This window comes from Micromys minutus, assembly GCF_963924665.1.
Source record: "Micromys minutus genome assembly, chromosome: 1".
NCBI lineage: Eukaryota > Metazoa > Chordata > Mammalia > Rodentia > Muridae > Micromys > Micromys minutus.
This window is the reverse complement of record NC_137969.1, coordinates 58909991-58935243: the sequence shown is the minus strand read 5'-3', so window position 1 is coordinate 58935243 and position 25253 is coordinate 58909991. Positions and strand designations below refer to the sequence as shown.

The 25253-nt window shown below is 42.9% G+C and overlaps 1 protein-coding gene across 2 annotated transcripts in view; it reads right to left on the bottom strand.

Moving 5' to 3' along the window:
* Positions 1-465: 465 nt before the first annotated feature.
* MARK1 (microtubule affinity regulating kinase 1) overlaps positions 466-25253 on the bottom strand; it is a 99161-nt gene continuing 74373 nt past the window's right edge. Inside the window, exons 9-18 of one of the 2 annotated variants that reach the window (XM_080924195.1) lie at positions 25129-25248; positions 21073-21172; positions 19922-20034; positions 17550-17703; positions 17079-17272; positions 12903-13003; positions 11666-11830; positions 9812-10066; positions 4745-4789; positions 466-2295 (exon numbers count right to left, since the gene is read on the bottom strand). In XM_080924195.1, coding sequence (XP_080780321.1) covers positions 1941-2295; positions 4745-4789; positions 9812-10066; positions 11666-11830; positions 12903-13003; positions 17079-17272; positions 17550-17703; positions 19922-20034; positions 21073-21172; positions 25129-25248 — 1602 coding nt within the window. In that variant the 3' untranslated portion in view covers positions 466-1940. The remainder of the gene's footprint in view (positions 2296-4744; positions 4790-9811; positions 10067-11665; positions 11831-12902; positions 13004-17078; positions 17273-17549; positions 17704-19921; positions 20035-21072; positions 21173-25128; positions 25249-25253) is intronic. The other variant, XM_080924196.1, reaches the window with a different exon arrangement.

Sequence of the window (25253 nt, the reverse complement as noted above, 5' to 3'; positions counted from 1 at the left end):
CCATGAAGCACAGGGTTTGGCTGGAGTCAGGAGACGTTAAGTACCTCTGGCCCCTCTGCCTTCGAAGGTGCCTGGGGCCTCTGTTCCAAAAAGTGTTTCAAGGACTGCGATTCCTGTAGGAAAGTAAACTTTTTTCTGTGATTTCCCGAGAACCTACATAGACCATTCCTGGCTTGCTGAGTGGACTTAGAACGCAGGGAACACTTGGAGAGCTCTCTAAGCAGCAAACAGGCAATACACAGCTCGAGAAAGAGCAAAAGACAAATGCTTTATTATGAGATCTGTTCAAGTAAGATTTCAGTGTGCACCAGTGAGTGAATGCGGATCTGCATTGAATGTTTGGAATGAACACCAGGTTGAAAAGGGGCTACACAGTTTTGCTTTGTTGTTTCCCCCCCAACACCGCCCTTCCCTAAGGCAAGAAAACACACCATTTAGAACAGAATGTTACAGAAGAAAGCTACATCACACTACAGTACAGAAGATAAGACCATCTCTGCCCGGAGGCCACTGTGGACCAGCGCATCTCCTCTCCAGTGCAGGTTCCAGTGACAAGCGCTGGACACAGCATTACTGTTCTTTCAGCTGACAAGCTCTGAGCACATTTTCTGTATCTCAGGAGTGTGCCGATGGGGCCCATATGCTGACACGACAGTAATTACAGCATTAAAAACATTGCACAGTCAACCTCCAAGGCTATCCCGTAGAAAATAATGAGTATTAAAAAGATGTGCCTTTACTAGTGGTTTTTACGTCGCGGACGTCACTATGAAAGAAGGCAAATGACCAGTTACAAAGCTCCACATGACAGGAATAGTGATGTGGGAGAAAGATGAGAACTTGGGCAAAATGTTGAAAACAATGGAGTTCTGAGCAGAGTGAACCACCAGGCAAGTGTGAGTCCATAGTGAACAGGCACGGAGAGCACACTCTGCTCACAGGCCTCTCTGGTACCAACAGACACTAGAGTGGTGGGGGTGGGTGGAGGCTGGGAGGACACTGGGGCAGATGCCCCCAGTGCGGGTCAATTCCTGAGGCGGCATCATATCTTAGCCAACGCGATCATCAACACTGTATGGATGAGCTTGTGCTATGAGACATCCCGACACGCTCCTGTTTCCACGGTTACCCTTCGTGTTCCGAAGGCAGCAAACCCAAGCGCCGGTTTGCTTCACCACAGCCAGGTGAGCTGTGGATCCTCTCGATCTCTGCTGCTAATTAGCAGATAAAAGCCAGAGGGCCAGACAGGCTTGGTAAAGACGGAACTCTCCCGTGGTGCTTCTGAGTTTGCTCAAGGCAGACCTGTGGCTTGTTTCCGCTTTGAATAGGAAGTCTGGGTGCCACACCATAAACTCTCTAAGTCCTAAGCACACCTTGTGTCACCCAGGCGGAAACTGAGAAAGCAGGAGGAACTGGGGGACACCGACCCACTGTCAACTTCTGGTTTAAATTAAATATGATTTTAAAACAATTTCTATAAAGTTCATGCTACAGTTTTAAAGACTATTTCTGTGCGCTTTTAGTCTTGGACACAATTTTCAAAGTGGCATAATGGAGTTGAGGACTTACACACCGCACCGGAATGGAAATAACAGGGAATTCTTTTCAACTCAAAGCACTAAATGTACATTTCTGTGTGGAGATCCAGACAACTATACAGGTTTTAAAGCAATCATATTTTATTATACAACTCTATGAACAGAAAATGAACAGAAATACACAATATACTTACCTGTACATGTGAACCTACTTTGAAGCTACGATTCTTATTATAGCTCATACTGACTTGAATTTTACAGCTCGTAACTATGTATAACCTTATTGCATAAGGGCAGTTTCTACATGGGAGATTCCCAGCTGGACCACATTAGGTGTCACCAGTACATTCAGAAACTGGACTTGATGTGGGGCCTCGTCCCTGATCCTGAGCTTATGCATCTTTACAGCTTAAGCTCATTTGCTATTTTGGATGCAATGTTCTTGAAGGCAATAGATGTCCCAGATATTCGCTTGAAGCGGACCCCATTGAGTGAGAGCCGAGGAAGCTTGCAGACTTCCATCTCCCACTGTACGAGGCTGTCCTGCCTAGCATCTCCGTGCACACAGAAGAGCAGGAACCTCTCTTTCTGCTCATAGTCACAGGTGTTGGCATCCAACACTTTGCGGATCTCTCTCACCATGTCATTGGGGTCCATTGAACTAGTGGTCTTCATGCTCCATGTGAACCGCAGAGACCGTGGCTTGGCCTCCTTGCCCTCTTCCTTGTCTCTTTCTTTTGGCTCCCCTGATGAACCTCTAGAAGGCAAAGGGGAAATGAAACCAAAGTTCTACTCAGCAAGGAAACTACATCTATGAAATATGAGTGACAATTCCATGCCTCATAAATTATCCAGTTTGCATGCAGTCGGCCCTCAGAGGGACTAGAGATTTACGTAACTGTCATTTTGTAAATAGTCCTGGGGCACCATCTACTTTGGCATTTAGCATCTTCAGTCTAAAGCGCAAACTGTCTTAAATATATCTGTTCCTGGGAAGAAATTTGCAGCTGAAAGTGAAAATGTAATTGTTTTTTTCTATATTTTTGGGGTCAGTTCTAAAAACCAGATTTGCCATTTACCACAAAGATAGACATATCCCTCCATATGGGGATGTGTGCACTTGCGCACGCACGCGTGCACACACACACACACACATACACACACACACACGCACACACGCACACACGCACACACACACAACTTTCAAATATACACATATATACACAAACACTTTCAAATACACACAGACACATACACAGAAGCACACACCCTTAAAAAGATACACACAGACACACATCAGGCACCTCTAGGATTCCTCTTAGAAAACATGGTATTGAAGTATAAACCTTTTTTTGATATTTGTCCATTTATTTTTACATTTCTCCTTTCATTGCTTAAGAGTCGAATTGTTGTGATAGTTTTCTCAGGAAATCAGGTGAAAAAAAAAAGGAAATTGAAAAATTGAAAATTTTTAGAAGTTTAAAATTAAAGCCTTGACCATCACAAAAACATAAGACATAAATTTTACTATAAAAATCACCTTGGATAAAGGATATAAACCTTTATGCAAGTCATTCTGAATAGTTTTTTGTATGTATTAATATTATTGTAGGTCAAATAATTATGTTCAGGATTGATCAATGCCTTAAATATTTTTATTTGCATGTAGATTTATGTCCTGATTCAATGATTCATCATGAAATGAGGAGAGTTTGTGGCACATGTCTAATCTGTGCTGCATAGGCCTGGCTAGCGACCCCTGCTTGAGAGGTCACATGGCATCTTATACTGTGGACCTCAGACCTCTAGTGACGTATTCATTGTCAGGTTTTTTGTTTTTAATCGTCTTTGTTAGGAGCAATGTCACCACAGTTCTGTCAGGGCATCGTGCAGCATGCTTGCTCTGGTCTTTGCCATTTCTCTCTGCAAACTGGCTTGAAAGGCACCTGTGGCCTCCACCCACCCCTTGTCTCTCACTCTCTGATCTCTCCTACTGGGACACACTGGCTTCCATGCTGTTCCTGACCTCAGCTCTGTGCTCTCCTCTCTAAAGTCTGCACAGCCAGGAGGCTTCCCTTGGCTCCATGTATAACATTCTCCTGCTTTTCCATCTCTGCTTCTTCTTTCCTCCATCATGGTCCCCAACTGCCCCAACTCCAGACCTAGCATGGCCACTGTCCTACTCTACTCTTCCTTCCCTCATCACGCCGTTCACACGCACTGACCACTTACTAGGTAGGCTTCTTACTGACCAATCACCTGACAGTTCCCAGATCATAAGCTCCAGCATGCTTGCCCGTGTCACTCCTGATGCACCCCAGGCATCCAGAACCACACTGGGCACAAGAGATGGCTGGCAACTGAACTTCTGGGTAGATATCTCACAAGTAGCACTGAACCAGAAAACCATCTTAAGTAACCAAAGGAAGGCGAACTGAACGGATTTCCATGGTATAGGGTACCTGGTATTAAACACATTGAACTGTTGTCCCAGTACGATGACTTGCAACTGCCTATAAACATTACTCACTCATTTGTGACTTAAGGAAGAAATTATATCTTTGAAAGACATTTTTGTCTCTTCTAGAAATATGTACATATATGCATTTACATACAATATATAAAACATATTATAAAATATAAAAAGGAACATAAAGAATTTGTTCCTTTCATTTCCAGATATTTGAGCCTCTAAAGTGCTAAAAGCTGCAATCAAGAAAACACATGCTACAGACTGCTAAATGGACACAAAGTATTTAGTTCATTGTCTTCTCTGTTCTCTATGGGGAAAACCCAGAAAGCATAGAGTTTAAGGATAGGGTGCAAGACTGAATATTCAACTAAATACATTGCTGTTGTCAAATCCTCTGTGTATTAGTGACCTCAGTGCTCTGCACGATCCCCAGGAGGCTCACCTTAGTGACACCACATTAGAGAGAACAGTACACTTTCACCTGTTAACCCCTTGCTCTGTCCTACTTTTCTGACAGAACAAAAAGGCCAATTCTTTATCAAGTATGCAATTCAAACTTGTTAGTTACAAACTGAAAGTTGTTAAACTTGAATTTAATTACATGCTAGGTGACATCAGGGAAACCCACCACACTTTGAATCTAAGGGCGAAAAGTGCAGATGCTATCAAATGATCAATCACGGTGCCCACCATCACCAGGTGTGGGAGCACCTGGCTGGCACCTGTGGCTCACCTGGCTGTGTCGGTTCTGCCACTGGCTTCGCCTTCACTTGGATCCCTCAAAAGTAAAGAAAAGGTTGAGATTTAACAATTTTAAAAGCAAAAAGAAGATCAAGAAAACCTACAACTAAAGTGAGACTGGCGTCAGCTTGGTTATCATTGCTGGGTCTGAATCCTTCTTCGAGCTGTCACCATCCCACCCGTTACTGCCATTGCTTAATCATCTATCTACCAGATATTGTCGACAGGAGGTGTCGAGGGAAAAGTTAGTTGTTTTAAACTCAATCTTCAATTCCGAGCTACAACTATAATTTAATATTTATCTTTTGGCTTAGTTAAGTATAATCCAAGGTTAAATAGGGTTTAATGATTATCAATATCAATATTAAACTTCAGATTATTATGTGTACTTCAAGAGGTTGTTGCTCAGTTGAGCAAACATGTTAATCTTGCAGCTAAATACAAGGCTTATGTTGTGCAGCTAAGGCTGTGCTCAGGAGATAGTAGGCAGAGAAGACAGATTAGTGGGCAGAATTTTTTTTTTCACGAACAAGGCCCTGACTCATATAAAGCAGTGCACATCTTCTGGAGACATCCTGGGGGTTTAGGGGTCAATTAGGCTACACCAAGCAGTGAGCCCTGAGCTCAAGAAATAAGGGAGTGACAGAGGAATGAAAACACATGCACACACAGAGAGAGGAGAGGAGAGGAAAGTAGGGGAAGGGTGGGGAGGGGAGGGGAGGGGAGAGAGAGACCAGTGAGCCCAGGGCTGAAGAGGTGGCTCAGAGAAGAGCACTGGCTGTTCTTCTAGAGAACATGGATTCAATTTACAGCACCTGCATGGTGGCTCACAACTGTCCCCAATTGTAGTCCCATAGAGTCAGCTGCCCGCTTCTGTTGTGTAGACAAAACAGCCATACACATTAACAAATCTTAAGAAAGAGAGGGAGGGAGGGAGGGGGAGAGAGAGAGAGAGAGAGAGAGAGAGAGAGAGAGAGAGAGAGAGAGAGAGAGAGAGAGAGAGAGAGAGAGAGAGAGAGAGAGAGAGAGAAAGGGAGAAAGGGAGAAAGGGAGAAAGGAAGGAAGGAATGAATGAAAGAGCCATCATGGTAAGTACTAATTCTTAAATACAAAGTGAATTATTTTAGGATGCACTGTAAGTCATCAGCCTATGCAAGCAGGTGAGGCTAAAGCTACAGATTGAATTATGAACAGAACAATAATCTTACCTAGATATCCATCTGTGAAATAAAATCAGAAAAATTGCTGTCTTTACATTGAAAGTGATTAATATTTTAAAGTCTTACAAAATTCTAACTACCTTGACCTTTAAATATGAATAAACTGAGTCAAGTTATAGCCTCATATTCAAATATTAAGAGGCAGTTTATGTGAGAACAAAAAAAAATACCTTGGGAAGCTAGGAAAAAAAATCACATTTCAAATGCTTAAGTTCTTTAAAAAAGTATTTTAGCCTTTCCATTTTTATATTTTTATGTAAAATGCACACACCAGGATTAAAATCAGCACACCCTCCTCTCATCGAGTGCATTATCACAGAGCTGTTCTATACCAACTTCAGTCTGGACACTAAACACTACAAGCATCTCAAGCCTGCAGGGCTCTATAGGCCCTTTTCCATCAATATATTGTGGAAAACCAACCAACCAACCAACCAACCAACCAACCAACCAACCACCATTTTTCAGAACCAAAGAGTAATAAAATGTATTTGCATTCTCAAATAGGGTTTCTTAAATTTGTTTCTTTTAAATAATTGCTATTTTCACTAGGCAGGATATTAAATACTCAGTGCCATCTGTAAAAACTATTTTATTATTGCAAACTGGAATGAACACATTTCTGGGCAGGTCTGCCATGCAGCGCCATTCCAGCTGTGTGAGGTGCTGTGGTGCACCGCACGGGAGGGCAGTGCTCGGCCTTAGCGGCAAAGTGACCCCACTGACCATGCAGAGGAGAGGAGACACTTGTATTCAGAAGGACTGTGCTGTCCTATTTGTGGACACAGAGAAGACTGCTGCTGAGCTCACACTCCACATCCACAGTGGGATCTTCCTTATATCTTAGCCTCTGATATAAAGAGTTGAAATAGCAATCTGCTCACATGCTGGTCCAGCCTACTGAGAAGAGGGCACAGAGTCGACAGACTAACGAGTTGGGTCTAAGTGGGAGGCAGAAAGGGACACAGAAGCACAGCTGGCTGCAACAGCTCATGCAGCTTAGCATGGTTCTCTGATATGAAGGCAAATACCATATATACATCAATTTGTACTCAACCGAATATACAGGCTATTCCCTTTCACTTAGGAAGACAGCAAGCCTGGTGTAGAAGCAGCAGCAAATAATTAGCAGGCATTTGAAGCACAACATTCCTAGGAGAATGGACTTCAGTACAAACTCCAGTGGGTGTGCAGAGGTACCTTTGAGGAGGGGAGAATCAGAGAGGAAGAACAGGCATATGACATGAGCCTTGTATGCCCCTATAATTAAGAGCCCCCTTTCTTCCTGTTTCTTTTTCTTTTTGCAGTGTCTGGGGATCAAACTGAAGGCCTTGCACATGCTAGGCAAGCTACACACTCAGGCCTATTAGATGGCTTTACATTAAGGAGTGACTTATACATTTATACTGCCAAAAGTATGTCTGAGAATGAAGGAGACCTGGAAGGGGGTGAAACCTGACAGTGGGTTTTGATTGTGAGGCAGGGCAGCAAAGATAGAAGCAGCCACCCTGACTGGGCATTTGCAAAGGTGAGAAGGAAGCAAAGACAACTCCAAGGTGATTGGGAGGACAGTGCTACCTACCACTTCTAGAGAGAGAAGAACAAGGGGGAGACCTATCAGAAGCTGAGACTGTCTGAGGATGTAAAGAGGCAGAGCTTGGGGCTACTGGATCCACTGGATGAAGCTCTGGGAGATCTGAGTTCAAGCCTGAGGCTGTTAAAGTGAGTCAGTATCTAGTGCCACATCTGCAGATCATCAAGAGAACACAGAAAATTGGCAGAGAAATAGTCCAAAGTCTGTCCTGCATACTCTGATATTTAGAGGTCTTGGGGAAAGGCAGGGAAACCTAGAATTACCAGACAACGAGCCCTGGAAGTTTGTGAGGCAGGAAAACCAAGAGAAAAAAAGAATCCTCTTCATTGCTATCTACTGTGCCAGCGACTCACAATTGCACTAGCACCTTGCAATGGCTGCCAGCACCATCTTCTGGCTGCCTGGTGACTGTTGGCGTCTGTCTGCACACCTGTCTGATCACATAGGGTCATGGTCTATTTGAGGATTTAAGGGTTGAAACTCAATTGTGTAGTCTCTACCCAACCAAGTTTTCTGTTTGCTTGTGGTGAGTTGCTCTACTTGGAATAGCAATCCACCTTCTTCTGTGTTCTGAGATTAAAGATGTGACCCACTGTGCCCAGCTTTGTTTACTCTGGAGTACCAGGAACACTAGAGACACTGCAAGTAAACATCAGTGTTTAAGCAATAGACACTGAGCAATGAGGTTGTTCATCGAGTTAAGGCTTGGCTCATACGAATGTAATGTACGATATGGACCCTTAGACCGTGCCCCATCCTAACACTTTCCTTGTTAGCTGCATTCTGCTTTAGCCCATGACTTACTGCTCACAGATTCTTTTCTTCCATGACTCTAAGACTTGTAGGACACAGATCCCAACCTCTTTGTTTTTATAGCCCTCTGCATAGCAGACTGATCTTTATGTGGCAGGGCTCAAGTTGCATGGCTGACATTAATGGGTTGAGTTTCCAGTCTGCCTTTGCTAGGCATTCATGTACTCTATGTGCAGCGCACAAGCGTGGCTACTCTGTATGAAGTACAGTGATACTAGATTATTTTACTCACACTATCTTGTGTTTATCTTGACATTCAGGTTTTTACCTTTTTCTTGCTTCTTATTTTTATGTGCACTGGTGTTTTGCCTGTTTGTCTGTCTGTGTGATTGTGTCAGATCCCCTGGAACTGGAGGCACAGAAAGTTGTGAGCTGTCATGTGGTTGCTGGGAACTGAACCTGGATCCTCTGGAAGAGTAGCCAGTGCTCACAACCACTGAGCATCTCTCCAGCCTCTGATGTTCAGTTTTAAGTAATCATGTGACCTTAAACTTATCATACAAAGACAAAAAAGTTAAATAGGTGTGATCTGAAAGGATTTTAAACATGAGTACATAATATAATACATATTTAATGTATATAATATTATACATACACAGTAAGCATATATAGTGGGTAAAATGCTTGCCATTACTCACAGCCTGATGCTCTGAGCTGAACCCCTGGAGTCACGTAGTAAAGGAGAGCTGACTCTGACAAGTGTCCTTTGATCCCCACTTTCCACACGCTACATGTGCTTTTCCCCACTTCAGTAAATAAGTAACATGAAATGATTTAAGCTAATTATTGTTGGCCAGTGATGTGGTAGACAGAGCAGTGAGTAGGGTTAGTTCTTGTATCTTTCAAGCTTATATATATATTTAATTCCTTCTCCTAAGATTTTAATCCCCCACTTTCCTTTTATTTTTTTGGAGACAGGGTTTCTCCATAGCCTTGGCTTTCCTGAGACTTGCTAACGCTCTGTGGACCTGACTGTTGGGATCTAGGGTGTTTTTTTTTTTTTTTTTTTTTTTTTTTTTTTTTTTTTGGTGAAGTTTTTGCTCTGTTCTACAGAAGCTGTAGATTTTCTTTTGTAGTTCATCTGCATCCCAGGCTGGGTGCAGATCTGATGGTCTTGGTCTTTCACTCTTTTTGCCCCCCCCCCCCCCCCCGCTTCCTGAGTGATGGCTTCTACAGGGCTGGCACCGGACCTTGGGCTTTGTGCATGACCAGCAAGACTTGACCAACTGACCTACATCAACCCTTAAGTTCTTACTTTTATTTTCTCTCTCTTAAGGAAAAAGACTATTTCTTCCTGGTGTTTTACTTCCAATTACTGTAAAAGTTAGTGAGATGCCATGAAGCCATTCTAGAAAAACCATAGCACAGGCGACAGGAAAGAACCAAGCTCCCTCTTCAGCAGAGAAAGCAAGCACAGCCCCAGGGAACTAACCTGCGGACAAACTTGGAGGTGATTTTGCTGATGATCCCAGTTGATGTTCCCCTTCTGGTATGTGCAAGTGCACCCGTGTCATGGGACGGGGAGGCAGGTGGTCCATTATAAGCCGCACTGCGCCGTTCTCGGAGCTGCTCCCCATGGAAAGTACTTCGGCTGGAGCTCCCTCGGGGGAAGCGGGTCCTGTCGGGAGTGCCAGCACTGATGCTGTGAGCAGATGGGGAGGCAGCAGGCACTCTCTGAGCTGTGCTGCTGGAGGAATTAAGATGTTATTCAGAGGAATGACAGGAGCAGCTTTCACTCAGCCTGAGAACTGGAGAGGGGAAAGGTGTGGCTATTTCTGTGTCCCAATGACTTTTATTTACATTAGAAATGAGGTTCGTGGGAGAATTAATTTACTATATTGTTATACAAGGAGGAGATGGCAATTTATTTCTTTAAAGACTTATTTATTATTTGTTATGTGTTAAGTGCACTGCAGTTGTCTTCAGACACAGCAGAAGAGGGCATCAGATCTCATTACAGATGGTTGTGAGCCACCATGTGCTTGCTGGGAATTGAACTCAGGACCTCTGGAAGAGCAGTCAGTGCTCTTAACTGCTGAGCCATCTCTCCAGACCCCAGAAATGCCAATTTAAAACTGTATCTTGTAACATTTCTGACATGAAGACAAATCTGTCAAAATACGAAATGCCAACCTGAGTGCAGCATGTGGGTTTTTTATTATATAATGTGCATACCTGAAATTCCAAATGCTTTCAAATCCAAACATTGTTTAAGCACTGATGTGACACTACACATAAGAAATTCCATGCATGACCTCATGTGACATCCATTGAGAACACACTATGAAATGATCCTTAGGCTGTGCGTGTCAGGCACACTAGACATCTAAGTGAATTTCAGGCGATAATTCAAGTTCTAGCCCATCTATTTCATTATGCATGCAAATATTGTGGAATTAGAAAATGTCCAAATCCAAAAGGCTCCTAGGCTTAGGAATTCCAGATAAAGGGCGTTCAGTCTGAATGCCTTTAACACATGTTGCTTAGCAATGTACAGAATGAATTTTATTGTTTCTCAAAAAGCCTTTTATAACATCACCCCATGTTTATTCTTGAGACCTCAGGGGATACGGTGCTGCATGGACCCAACAATTCGACTGATGGAATCCAATCACCGATGCAATAACATGTTAAGTTCCCCGAGTTTCAGATATCCTACATGCAATGAAACTTAGTAGTGTGAAATGGACGTTTATCCTGAGTGGCTCGTCAGTGTGCCTGTCCCACTGCTAACACTCATGGCTATGGTGCCAACAGATTTGGTCCTGTGTCCCATTTTTGCGAGGGGGGGTACGGTTTCAAGACAGGGTTCCTCTGTGTAATAGCCTTGGCTGCCCTGAACTTGCTTCATAGACTAGGCTGGCCTTGAACATACAAAGTTCTGCTGACCTCTGTCTCCCCAGCACTGGGACATGCACCACTGCAGCTACCTTTCTGTGTGTCTCATTTTACTTACCTTTTATTTCAAAATGATTAATTTATTTGTGCATGCCACGTGTGTGGAGGTCAGAAGCCAACTCCTGAGAGCCAGTTCTTTTCTTTCTCTATCTGGATTGTAAGGATAGGATGGAGGCCATCGGCCTGGTCAGTAAGCACCTTTACCTCATGTTGACCCGTCTCGCCATCCATTAAAATAACTTAAGTAATAAATGAGGCAGCAGTGCTTAATGGGTGGATTAAAAATATTCTTCTGGAAAATGATTTCAAGTAGTTTTAAATAACTGCTAACACACACACTTCTCAGAGAGCTCTTGAGGAGATTCAGAGCAAGGTAAGCAGGACTCACCCAGGCCGATAAGCTTCAGAGCCATCTTTAATGGTTGGCAGTGTAACTTTAATAGGGTGGCCAGAGGTTGACATAGACTTCTGGTGGCGGGGACGTGCTGAGGGGCCAGCAGAGGCCACGGTGGAGCCTGCCGAGGACATGCTGCTGGCAGACATCTCTGTGAGGCTGACATAAGAAAAAGTACAGTTAGTGAAACCTGAGAAAAAGATTTCCTAAATCTCAACCAACTGACACCTTCATGGCTGAAACACTTGAAAGCAACAAACACATTCTTGGTGATCAGTGAAACAACTCTCCACTTAAGCGTGTCCTTGGAAAGCTCTTGTTTGTGCTTGTGAGTCTGAGAAGGCAGGACATATCTGAGGATGTGTCAGCTACAAACCAGATGATTACTGTTGGAGTCTTATCCACTTATTCTAAGGTTAGTTTTGTGCAACGCATTACTGTGGATCTTTCTACATTCTTTAAGTATTAAGAACTCATAATTATATGGAAACACCATTTCTGCAGACGGCACCTCCTTCAGCTTACGTCATAGTGCCATCTCATGCCATGAGCAACAAGCTAGCCACTATGGAATAAGGAGGTATAGATCAGTACTTGCTATAGGGGACACAGTACATTTCAACCGTCAAGCCCACAGGATGTCACAGCAGAAAGCTACAGCCATCCTTGTATGCTGTCTCCCAGCACTCAACCTCTGTGCAGACAGCTGAGGGAAACCAATGTGAGAACTGACTGTGCCGCTAGATGGTTAGAGCTGATGTTCGATCTCACAACAAGTGTCTCACCCTTCTGATGTAATGTCAATGGTTTTCCAACTACACTAAAACTCAGTAAGAAGTCTGTGATTCTACCTTCAATTGAGATGACACACTTCTTTAGAGGAAGGGAAGGAAGCTCTTATTATTTGGGCTGCTGAAGGGTAAGGGGCAGAGGGATGGCAGAGGCAGGGAACATGGAGAGAAGATTCAGTCTCGAGGACCAGGTTTGGACTGTACAATATTTGGTACTGAGCAATATTCACATCTACATTTTATTTAGACAACTGGCAGGTACCGCCCCCAGTGCACTGGCACCCTTCTCCTCTGGTACCGAGGCAAACAGTCCAGTGAGAACGGCTACTGCAGTCTTAACTGCTCCGATCTCCTTCCCTATGGCCCACACAGCCACAGATATCTCAGCAAAGCTAATCTGTAGCAATGGCAGAGCCACTGCCGGGCTCAGTGACCTTCACCTGCTGTCTCTTCCATTCTGCAAGGCTGTGTACCGGTCCGTGCTCCTCTCACACACATACGTATTCCTCCTCGCCATGCTACCACCAGAATATACATTGTTCTTTAAGAAGAAGAAAAAAAGATCAATTTAAAAATTGTAACTACATTAGTTCGAAGTCAAAGAAATGTGTTTAAAACTGTTAATTATTAGAAAAACTCCACAGCAGAATTTTAGTTGATTAGAATCTCACATAAGCAAGATCCAGTTTTTCTTCTTTCTCACACTTAGATGTTAGGGATAAAAAGTAAAGCAAAACCAAATACTGTTGAGAGCTTTTGGTGCCCTTTCTAGAAAGTTGGCATTTGTCACTGGGCTGGGACAAGGAAGTAGGCTCGGATAAGAATATGAGAAACAGGGACCATGGGTTTTGTTTACTGCTTTGCTTGGTTACCACCAGGAGTGATCTCGCTGTTTGTTACCTCGCTTGATTACTTGTCTTTGATTTAAGAGCTCACCATGTTTTTTGGATGTATCTAGAATGATATAAAAGCAGGCTGGAGAGAAATAAAGCCGCTTCAGCCTCAGCACTGGCTGTAGTCATGTTATAATGCTATCTAATCGTCTTTTTCTTCTTTTCAATCCCCCCTCCCTCCCTCGAGACCCTGTTGACTGAGCTGGTTGGACAAAAAAAAAAAAAAAAAAAACCAAAACAAAACAAAAATAGGAGCCCAAGTCACACAGTTATACCCACCACTTCTTTAGTTTACAATTCCTGCCAGCGCTGGGAAGTGACAGGAAAGTGACTTCCATTTACTCTGTCCAGAGAGAGAGCAGAGAGTAGTCTGCCCTCAATCTCAGCATGAATGGGCAGTGTGGACAGCGTTCCCTCCAGAAGCCTCTACAGCCATGAAGGGCGTAAGGACTAAAGCACGCGGGTGCTGCCTGGCTGAGGGCTGACAGACTGTGCAGTGCAGCTTAAGGGCACGACCTACACTCCCACGTCAGAGTTAGGAGACAGACAGTAAAGAAGGGTAGCTAGGATGCATATTCTCCTCACCACACAGAAGACCTTGACCTGTACACCATCATGCCTGCTGAACCTGGACTATGTTACCAGTATAAAAATGGACAGGGATGATTTTCTGCTTTTTGTGTTTTTGTTTTGTTGCTGTTTGTGGTACTGGGAATCCAACCCTGGGTCTCATGATAAGCAAGCATCGAGTTGCACCCCAAGCCCTGGAGAAGTAACTTTCTAAAGGGACTCAAACAATTGTCTCATTCTTCCATGAAAAATATCTTCTTATCCAATCTAGCTTTTATAAATCTTTAAAATACAGTCGCTCTAACATTTGTTTAGCATGAATAGTTAATAGCTATTTCCTCAGAGTCAGACGCAGAAGGGGAACATTATAAGCAAAGTTGTGCAAGTGCAGCTTTAAAAGTCTTTCAGTATGCGAAGAGACCTCTCAGTGGCCTGGGTCTGAGTCTCAGCATCCTGCTTCTCAGGGACTCACAACTTCTTGTAACTCTAGCTCCTGGAAATCCAATGGCTTCTTCTGGCCTATAAGGGCATCTGCACACATGTAGCAAGCACTCACAGACACACACAGAAGCACAAAGGAATAGCAGGATTGTAGGAGGATGCACAACACTCCCAAAGAAAGGCTGAGTAGATCATGACACACGTGTCACTGATACTTATGAAACCCATGCAATTACTACACAGATCTCTGTGCTCCTGTCTAGAAGGCCCCCATGCCACCCTAAGAACAAAATACAGTATTGTCCTGTCATAAAAAGAATGAAACAGCTATGGGATGCTATTTTTGCTTATTCTAACAAAAGAAGCCCCACAGAAAAATCCACCCCAAGTTATTTTACAGGTTCAGAATGTAAAGTAAGTAATAGACAGCAAAGACAAAACTTTAAACTTTGGCAGAATCTTCTGGCTTACGGTTTTTAAAATCATGTTAAATAACATAGTATAGTTAATTTGAATGTGGTGCTTTTTAATGTAAGTAAGCACAGTCTGAACACTCATTATTCACCTCAGCACTAAGACTTCTGAGGAAGTCTCTGTGTCAATAAACAGAGGCTGCAAGCTTGAGGAGACAGTGAACAGACAGCGCATCACCCGGATGAGAGCCAAGTGGGCGCGGCTATGCGTAGCCTGGAGAGATGTGATGAGCCTTCACAGAAGGTTTGTCTGGGGACGCAGGACTTGGGATTTGCAGCATTGGGATTAGGATGCAGTATCACATAAGGACAGGCAAAGAGAGGACAAAGCTGAGTTGGCCGTGCCAAGAAGGTTCAATCTGGGGGGGACAGCAGGCTACTGTGAAATGGTGGAAACCATAGAACAGTTGGTTTTTACTGCTATGTGGGATGCTGACCTTCCAAACTCTAGCTGACAAAGAATAAGTACTGAAATAAAAAGTGTTTTTATCATTTCCAAGTAGATCAAGCAGAGGACAGTTTCACTACCATTATTTATTCTTATTTTATGTCTGAGTGTTTTGCCTTCATGCATGTAAGTGTATCATATGGAGGTCAGAGGCTGTCAGATCCCTTAAGCTAGAGTTATGTATAGCTGTGAACCACCATATGGGTCCCAGGAAGCAAATCTGGTCCTCTGTAAGAGCAAGTGTTCTTGCTCACTAAACCATCCCCCCAGATGTAATATACTACCCATGTTTAAAGTGGTACGCACACTACTTTTTAGGCTAGAAGTGCTAAGCTGATTATATATTTGAAAAAAGTATTGTCTCAATTACCACACAGAATACTGGCACCAGAAACCGTAGTCCATTTGTGATGAAGTGTTGGCCTTGCTTTGGTATATCACTGCAGATTTTCTAATTTGAATAGTCTCCCTCCCGCTACATACTAAATAAAGGGTTCCTCTTCCTTCTGTTAATTTAAAAGTTATTATTCTATTTATCTCTTACACAGTTCCCCTTCCTTATGTTCCTGAATTAATGTCTACTCACCTATGTTGATTTCTTAACCTTACTCCCATTATATGCCCAACAAGGCAAGTGTTTTTGTTTTAATTTCTGCCCTGTTCTTACTCCCTGAACACTGAGAATTTTTGTGTGTCTATGTCTGTGACAATGTGCCCATGTGTAAGATTGGTACTCATGTATAAACATGGTAGCAAGCATCCTTATCTGCGGAGCCTTCTTACTGGCCCTTGCTAGTTATTTGATTACTTTTAGCTTATATAATTTACAGCAACATGCTATGCTTTCTTCCTGTGAGAGTACTCTAAGTATTACGTTGTTTTAAAATAGGCACTGTGCAGCCAAGCACAGCTTACACATCTTATGCTTAAGAATATAGATATATTTAGATATAAAATTCTAGGCCTAAAGTGTTTTTCTCCTCTAATAGGTTCAAAATGTAATTGCATCTTCTATTATGCACACATATTATGAAATATCAGAAAACAATCTAACTTTGCTCCTTTATGGTCATCAGCTCTCCCGCAGACATGGCTAACCATTTTTCACCTTGCTTTCGGTATGTCTACACGACCCACTTTAACAAGTTCAGGAGCACACATCTTTTCTGGTGTCTGTTTGTCATTCTGGGTCTTCCCTTTTTATTGTTATTATTCCTTCAAATACCCACTGCTCTCATGAACCTCAAACTCCTACCGTCTCAGATGTCACCACGTGGTCTCACTCATCCCCACCTCCATCCTCACTTTCTATCTCTCTTTTCTTGCTATCTTACAGACAGTACTGTGGCCTCTCTTCTAGTGCCTGATTTAATTTCTAGAGTTTGGCATTTTAAGAGACCTCACAGGAGGAGAGTTGACAAATTATTAATGAGCTTGCCCTCAGAGAGCAGTTTATAATGTAACATCAAATAAGTATCACACAGCAGGACAAATGGAGCAGGGATACAATGCCGTACTCTGAAGTGGGGCTGGGCTTTAAGAGTGGCAGCTGGGAGTAGCTGTCTTGCCTGTAATCCAACACTGGTGAGGCTGAATTCACGAGGACAATGACAACGACACAGAATTCTCTGCACGGTTTCTTCTATTACATTCACAAGATGTTTGTCCCTCTTTTCATGTGTTTTAAATCATGATTCATTTTTGAAACATTTAAAACGACAAAAGACAAGATTTTACAAAAACCCTCTCACGCGTGAGTTCAAGTATTGACAGAGGAGAGCTGTGACTCACACTTGGGCCAGTTGAGGACTTCTTCCTGTCTGGCCCCACCAAGGGGCTGGCTGTGACTTCACTCTTTGAGCCCACGGTGGTGCTGCCAAGTCTGCGGGCTGTGTCTTTGTCCCACTCCTCTTTCTGCTCACTCTCCACACTGTTGGCCTGAGGCCTTTTGGTGTATGAGACAGCAGGGGGGATGGAGGGACCAGCTGCAATGTATAGAAATGGCAAGGTTAGCTGGAAAAGAACGGATATACTTCCTGCCAACAAAACCCTCCTATGCTAACAATATCCACATTTGTGTGTTTTACACTCTAGACTAAGATTAAATTGATTATAGGAGTCTGTTTGGGTCCCCACAAAAGAGACCCTATGATCAATCACCCAGCAGTGCCCATCTGAAGAAGCCCCAGGAGTGAGAGGAAATGAAGTGTGTTGAGCAGCACAAACTGGGCACCCTGTTTCTTTCTTAAACTTGCTCCCCACCATGGTCACTGAAGCGCCTCTGCTTCTGGTTGGCTGAGATGCTTCGCTGAACCTTCAGGTGAGCAGGTGACTGAAGGGTGCTGTTGTTCAGGTCACTGCTCGGCCGGGAACGCTGACACAAGTTTCCACTGGACAGTGACTCACCACCTTCGAACTGTGAAAAGAGAGATCACCGAGACTTTAAGACAGAAAAGTGTATGAACAAAATGATTTGAAGTTATATGAGGAGCAATCAAAACTAAAAAGAGCCTTCAAACTGGCAAGAAAGAAGAGAGGGAGCTGGATATTAGGACGCTTTCACTAGCACTCAGAATCTGCTAACAAGCACGTGACAGCCTCAACCTACTCACTGCATGGTAACTACACAGCAGACATGGTCCTGGGTGTTTTACACATGTTACTTGTTTAACCATTGCTACAAACATGTGATGCATTAACCTGCACTTTCCAGGTGCAAAAACCAAGGTCAAGGACACCACTGGGATTCAAGCAGGATGAAATCTAAAATCTCACATACACACATATATGTATATACATGTACATGCATGTATGTTCACAAACTATTAAGTATACTTTATACTCTGAACTTAAATTAAAATGCTTTGTTTGCTTTTCTACATTTACAAAACACAATTTATTTTATTGGCTCTGATTAGAAAATGACTTCCCTTAGCCCTGACCATGGTAAGATGGGAGCTGACACACAAACTCCCTGTGGTCTGAAACTGTGTGCTGTGTTGAAGCTCTAAGTCAGGTCCTGGCACTGCTGTAGATTCGGGACTGGTTCTGCTCACTACCGAAGCAGGGTGTGCAGCAGTGACCCATTAGCAACTATTCTAAGGTGGTGTCTAGGAGTAACATGTTAAACCTTTTCAATGAACCTAAGCACAGACAGAAAAACCGAGGCACAGAAAATGAAGGGCACAGCTGATGGCTCTAGTGGGGACAGTGAACCTGACTTTCTCTAGTCACAGTAGCTTCAATAGTTTACTTCCAGTATAATCCATATTTAATTTTAGTATATGCCTAGACTTTGCATTTGAGTTAGTAAGAAAATTAAAGTGCCCAGAGGCAATTTGAAGACAGGTAGGACAGTCGCAAGAGGACATTTCCAAGAAGGAACTATGTGGGCATTCCCTCTGAGTCTTGAGACCAGGTCTCATGGAGGCCATATACAAACACTCAGCTGTCAGCCCTCAAGACTTTCCCTCTCCCAGCGGTTCTTATGCCTTCTCAGTAGGTTTGTTGAGAGGGTCAGATGAGTTAACAGTTGTGACAGCTTAGAATAGTTCTTAGCACATAATCATATACCCACCTCTGAAAACAACCCCCAAACCTTAACTAAACCCTTCCTCCAAGTCCAGATCTTTAGACCCAATATTCAACATCACCTCTTCCCACCATCCTGTATTGGGCTTGTCATCCACCCCTGAGAAGCACACACTCTTCTGACAGGTCACCTTACCCAGGCAGGCATCAGTGGAAATCAGGCTTACCCCACTTTCCCATCTACCCATGCCACATGGACCTCCTGGGTGAACTTGACCTTAGCTTGTTGTAGGTACCAACTCTCTAACATGGTCTCAGAGTATCTGCAGCACACACCACAATGGGCTGGTTACTTAGCTCTACCCCAAGGGTTGCTGGACAAGAAAGACTTTTTAATTTTTCCCTCATGGTGGTAGCATAGTTTTTGATAGAAGGCAGGTTTAATACACTTCAATTGGAATGTATGATTTTGTTCATAGTAACTATTTAATTATGAGTAATTATAGTCTTTTTAAAGAACACTTCCCACAGATGTCTAACTTTCAACTTTCAACACTGGCATAAAATTACCAATGCTCTGAAATTCCTATTTTGATTTACCCCCTATAGCTGCTTTCCCAAAGAACCATTTACTTGTATGGTTCTCCATGTTCTACAGCTGTTTCCTGCATCTGTCTCCTTAGCAGCCCTCTGCTGGCCATGAGAATTCCCAGCTAAGTGCACAAAAGCCACTTGACACAAGGCCACGACCGTGCAGCATCCTTCTCCAGGGTCTCACTTGTCCACACTGCTTCAGCTCCACATACTTCTTTTTGCCTTAGTGCCTTTTCTGTACGTTTATGATAATCTCACTGCCTTTGACGGCACAGTGTACCCCATACAGCTCTGAGGACACTATGCTCAAAGTCAACAGTGTAGGAGCTGCTTGGCCCTAATGAGATCAGTAAACAATTTAGCCCCTTGATTTCTGATCTCTAATAAGACAGTTAGGATCTTCATGTTATTTTTGATCCTACAAAGAACCCTATACATTTACTAATATATCTTTATCCATTTAATTCAAAATTAATATATACCAATTTAAAAAGACAAAAACCACTTACCTCAGGTGGTTTTCTACCTAGAAGAATATAAGTAGCCATAACTTCATCGTATTTCTGACTTACTAAGGCATCGTTGATTTCATCTCGTGCAAAACCCATGGTGACCATAATATCTAGGGGGAAAAAAGGAGAATTTTTCTTAAAATGTATTGATTTAGTAAATGATCAGCAAAAACACAGATTTGCTAATACTGTTAGAGAAAACTAGTTCTTAAAACACTTAAAGTACGTTTTAACTATGAAATCTTTTGGATTATTAGCCTACAGGTAGAGAATGTTCAGATATTATACATTTATCATTTTAAGAGATTTGTTTATTTTTATTAAGTGTTTTGTTTTCTGCATATATCTATGTACACTACATGACTATCTGGTACCTATGGATGTCAGAATAGAGCACCACTCCCCTTGGACTACAGTTACAGATGTTGTGAGCTACAATCTGGGTACTGGGAATTGAACCTGGGTCTTCTACAAGAGCAACAAGTGCTCTTAACTGCTGAGCCATCTCTCCAGCCCCCATTTCTAACTTTTTTGTGTGTACAGAATTATTTATGTTATAGATTTAATATGCTAGCCATATTTTTCATATTTCAGGACATTTCTGAGCTGACTTGCTTTGTCTAAGCCTCACACAAAGCCTCCCTCGCTAAGCTCTTCTTTCTTTCTCAGAATAGCCTCAGCTACTCATGAAGAGGCCACATCTCAAACCAAGAGCCTGCTTCATTTCTCATCTGCAGGTCAGTTCTTCTAAGAGGCTAGACTCCCACAATGTTTCCATCAAGTTCTTAGTGAGGACTGGGGACAGGGAGAACTCTGCTGAGGAACGAAAGCAGAAATGGGGAGGCCATGTGCCCAAAGCTTAGAATCCAGTGTTTTGACCCTTGCTTTATTTTCCAGTCTGCTCAGTGCTAATAGTTACAGTCGTCACTCTTCCAGTGAAGGAGTGTAGAAAGAAAGAGTTACAACGCTGTCTCATGTATTTTATTCTTTCTTAGGTGCCAACAGTTGAATAGGATCATAGAGACACATGAGAACAAACTGAGAAATTAGATACTTTACATTTTAAGTCCCATGTAAACACTGCCGTGCTACCTAACAGATGCCCATGTGTGGTCATGGAGTGTCTCTCACAGAATTTAAATACTTACCTATTCTTTTTGCATCATTGAGATCAAGCTCGGGCTCAGAATATGGCTTTAGCTCTTCTTCTTCATGACCAACATTCATCCATCGGTCTTTCATTATTTGCTAGGAAATAAACTCTAAGTCATGTCTGGTGAATTACAACTTTCAACCCCACTCCTCAAATGTGAATTGTATTGGTTCCTCAACAAGAATAATGTCACACTTTCAAATAAACATTTTCTATGTACCTTAATTAATGGTCCAACAGGAGGTGTGGTCTCTAGGTCACCCATAATCTTATCACAACTATATTACCCACTGCCCTCCAAAGGCAATGCACAAATAGCCCTTCTTTTTCAAATTGCTTCAAAAGGAATATTTCCAAACCACTTTAACCTTTGCTTCATGTGTGTGTGTGTGTGAACTTAAAAAGTTTATTTTTTTTTTTGGTCATGCATTTATTTTAAAGTCCCATACCTTACAAAAAGGAGATTTTGGGGGATTGAAATTAGGGCTAATCTGCCCAAGTAACTGAATAATATGGGAAAGAAAGAATGGTGGTAAAAATTAAAGTCTAGAGTCAGAAATCAGGTAACCATGAAAGCAAGAACAGGTATTGTGGTGAATTATCCCAATCAAATAACCTGATGTTGTGAACATCAGACCTGGACTGTTAAAGACAATCCTGTGGGGACAGCTCATAGAGTGATAGAACACAGCTACAGTTGGGTAAGGAGGCAGTTTCCGGAATATGTAAAGAAGACCTATAAAAACCATGTCACAAACTACACCTTAAGACTTTCATTATTGGCTAAAACACTATGCTTATACACAGAGGAGTGTTTTGAAATTGCTGTTTTAAAGAAAAGTTTCCAGATCCCCTCAACACACACACACAATGTGAAGCTTACTAACTGTAACTTGTACAAAGGGCTGGAGCGATGGTTAAGAGCCCAGGATATTCTGGAAGAATTAATTTGATTCTCAGCACCCACAGATGCTCACAACCAGTTCTAGAAAATCCAGTGCTGGCCTCCATGGGCACCAGGCAAGCACGTGATGCACAGACAACCATGCAGGCAAAGGGTTCACACACATAAAAATAAAAATTCTTATAATTACAAAAAATAAAAAATTAAGTTGCAGCTACATCTGCTGCCACCTGGGTCCTGGTCTCACAGGGCACTTTGGAGAGCAGATAGGCTCGTGCACAGCTGAGGTAGCCTGGCCTCAGCCACTGTCCAACCCTCCTGTGGTGGTCTGAATAGGTGTGACCTGCACAGACTTGTGTATTTGAATGCTTGTCTACAGGGAGTGGCACTGTGAGGAGGTGTGACTTTGTTGGAAGTGTGTCACTTTGGAGGCAGGCTATCTTCAAGCTACATCTAATGAGAGACAGTCCCCTTCTTCTACCTTCAGATCAAAATGGAGAACTCTTAGCTCTGTCTCCAGAACCATGTCTGCCTGGACTTTGTCATTCTTATTACCATGATAATGGACTGAACCTCTGAAACTGTAAGCTAGCCCCAATTAAACGTTTTTCTTTTAAGAGTTGCCATGGTCATGGTGTTTCTTTGCAGTGATGAAACCCAAATTAAGATATCTCCTAAACCCTGCTGTCTGCAACTATGGCCCTATACTCCTAGTATGTGGGCATCAGCAAGGGTCACAGAGTGATAAAGACTGGGAGGGGCTGAGCAACTTGCTACTCAGTTGCTAAGGCTGGCTGTGATCCTCATCTCCTCCTCAGGAGCTGGGTTTATTCGCCTAAACTATGAGGTCTGGATCACTTTCATCCTTTTAATGTCAAGAATGAAAGAATAAACATCTGGCTATTCTAGTCATCATTTAAGTCGGTAAATTTGTCGACTTTGAGAAAAAGTTATCTTTATCAGAAGCCCATAGAGATTGGTAAGCACTGTCTCCCCAGGTGACTGTTCCTTCTACTCTGCCCTCTGGGAATGTTACTGACATGCAGCTGAAGGGGCTTCCTGGATACAGGTGGATCCCACCTATACCTCTAGCCTCTTCTAGCACTAGCACGCACGCACAAACTTACATACATATATGTTGCAGGCTTATAGGCATATATACATAATAGAAAAATGGTAAAAGGCACCATGTCACACTAGTGCGGGTAACTCTCTGGCCCCAGTGGTCTCGCTGCCTCCGTGGCTAGCCCCATGCAAAGACTGCTCATGTCATGGCTCTCTTGCTTCGAACTCTGCTAACATTCCTGGCCATCTGCCCCCTGTGGTTATAGTCACAATCCTAGTAACCTAATAAATCAAAACTCTAGAGGCTTGTAGTTTATCAATCAGATTTATATCAGTAAATTCTCACTCCACAAAATGTCCACATAATAAACTCAGAGCCAATTGATATTGATATAAACTGCCGACCTAGATAAGACAGATTGTCCTGTAATAATCCATATTTTATAAGATATTTATAAATATGAAGCCAAGAGGATCTGGGTTGTCCTTCTCTTCCTCCATCTTCCCTCCTTCCCTTCTCCCTATCTATCCCACCTCTCAAAAACTCTCAGCCCGCCCTCCTTTTCCACCGTCCAACCACAGACTCTAGCCTTGTCTTTCACCTACACTCATCTGCACAGACAGCAATCTAAATCTAAATCTTCATGACTTAAATAAGTCTTTTTAAAAAGTGGACCCAGAGCAGGAATGGAGAGGGTGATGTTCTATTGAAGTTCCAGCCCTTTAGAACTGACGAGTCAGGTTTTCCATTCTGAGTGATCAATGCTTTTCTGTGAATGGCTGGAAGAAAGCTGGGAAGAGTGTAACACAAAAATGGGCTTTCACTACAGACGTCAACACTAGCATGTCTTTTCACCCCAGAGGGAAACCACAAAAACCCTGAACTAAAAGCTAGTCATGTTTAAACAAACAACACAGCTAAAATACCAACTGATCAACTTCAATAAAACCCTTAGTACTTGCCCAAGTCTGTAACTCCCACCAAGCAAAAAGTATATGTAGAAATAGAATTATGGAGCTAAGCTGGTCTGAACACGGTGTGCAGGGCTGGCTTCCCAGGCGGCGCCCACCTCACAGCGGATGTGCCAGCAAGCCCACACTGCACAGCACACGAGCTCCTCAGAGTTCCCTGTGCTTCCAATGCAGGTAAAAAGACTTTAAAAGTCCAAGCCAGGAGCAAGTACTGTGTCTCTGACATTTCCTTAGTACAGGCCAAATTATTCCTAAAGACAGATGATGGAGCTAAAAGGATGTCTTAGATTAAAAGCACGTTGCTAAGGTTTCGTTCCCAGACCTACAAGGCAGGTCACAACTATCTGTAACTCCAGTTCTAGGGATTTACCACCCTCTTCTGGCCCCTGAGGGTACTGCATGTATGTAATTCACCTACATATAGGCAAACCTAATAAATACCCACTCAAAAATAAACAAATAAACAAGCAAACAAACACCCCAACTTTAAATATCAAAAAACCCAGATGGGAAAAATTCTTAAGATTAAGATTCTCGGTTATCTTAATTACAGCGTAAGAAAGGATCTGGGTTACAAGAACCTCTGCTGGCTCTGTAAGTTAGACCGTGTAAACCGGTGCTGTATAGAATGTGTGGGCCACAGCCATGTGCTAACTGGACAGCACCGTATGCTCTACTCACGTATCTGTGAGTTTCTGTACTCAAGTTTCTATTTGGTTTCACATGCTTTCAGATAGTGAGGAATTAACTGGGTTAGAACTTGCAGTCAGTTTCAAACCTTCAAATTTCTTTCTGGTCAGCCTTAACCAACATAAAGGTCTTTCATTTTGGACCAGGCAGTTTCTGACAAAGACTAGGTTTATTGTCTTCAAAAGTTGTTTGTCTTTACTGTGTCAGTTTTAATAGCTCACCAAATGACCAAGAAGGCATAAGCATTTGAAAACCTTACTCTGTTTTCTGAATAAAGAGCCATGGCTTTTCCTGATTCTGAAATTAGATGCAGGTTAAACAGAACCAGGAATCAGGAGCCCTGGCTCTGCAGCAGCTCGGGCTCGCTCTGCGGCATCTAGCCTGCGTTCTCAGAGTGCACACAGAACACAGCTCACTCACCTCCAGGCTGCCCCTCTTTATGGGGTTCAGCACTAAGAGTTTCTTCAGGAGGTTCTCACAGTCCGTGGACATATAGAAGGGAATGCGGTACTTCCCTCGAAGGACTCGCTCCCGAAGTTCCTTTG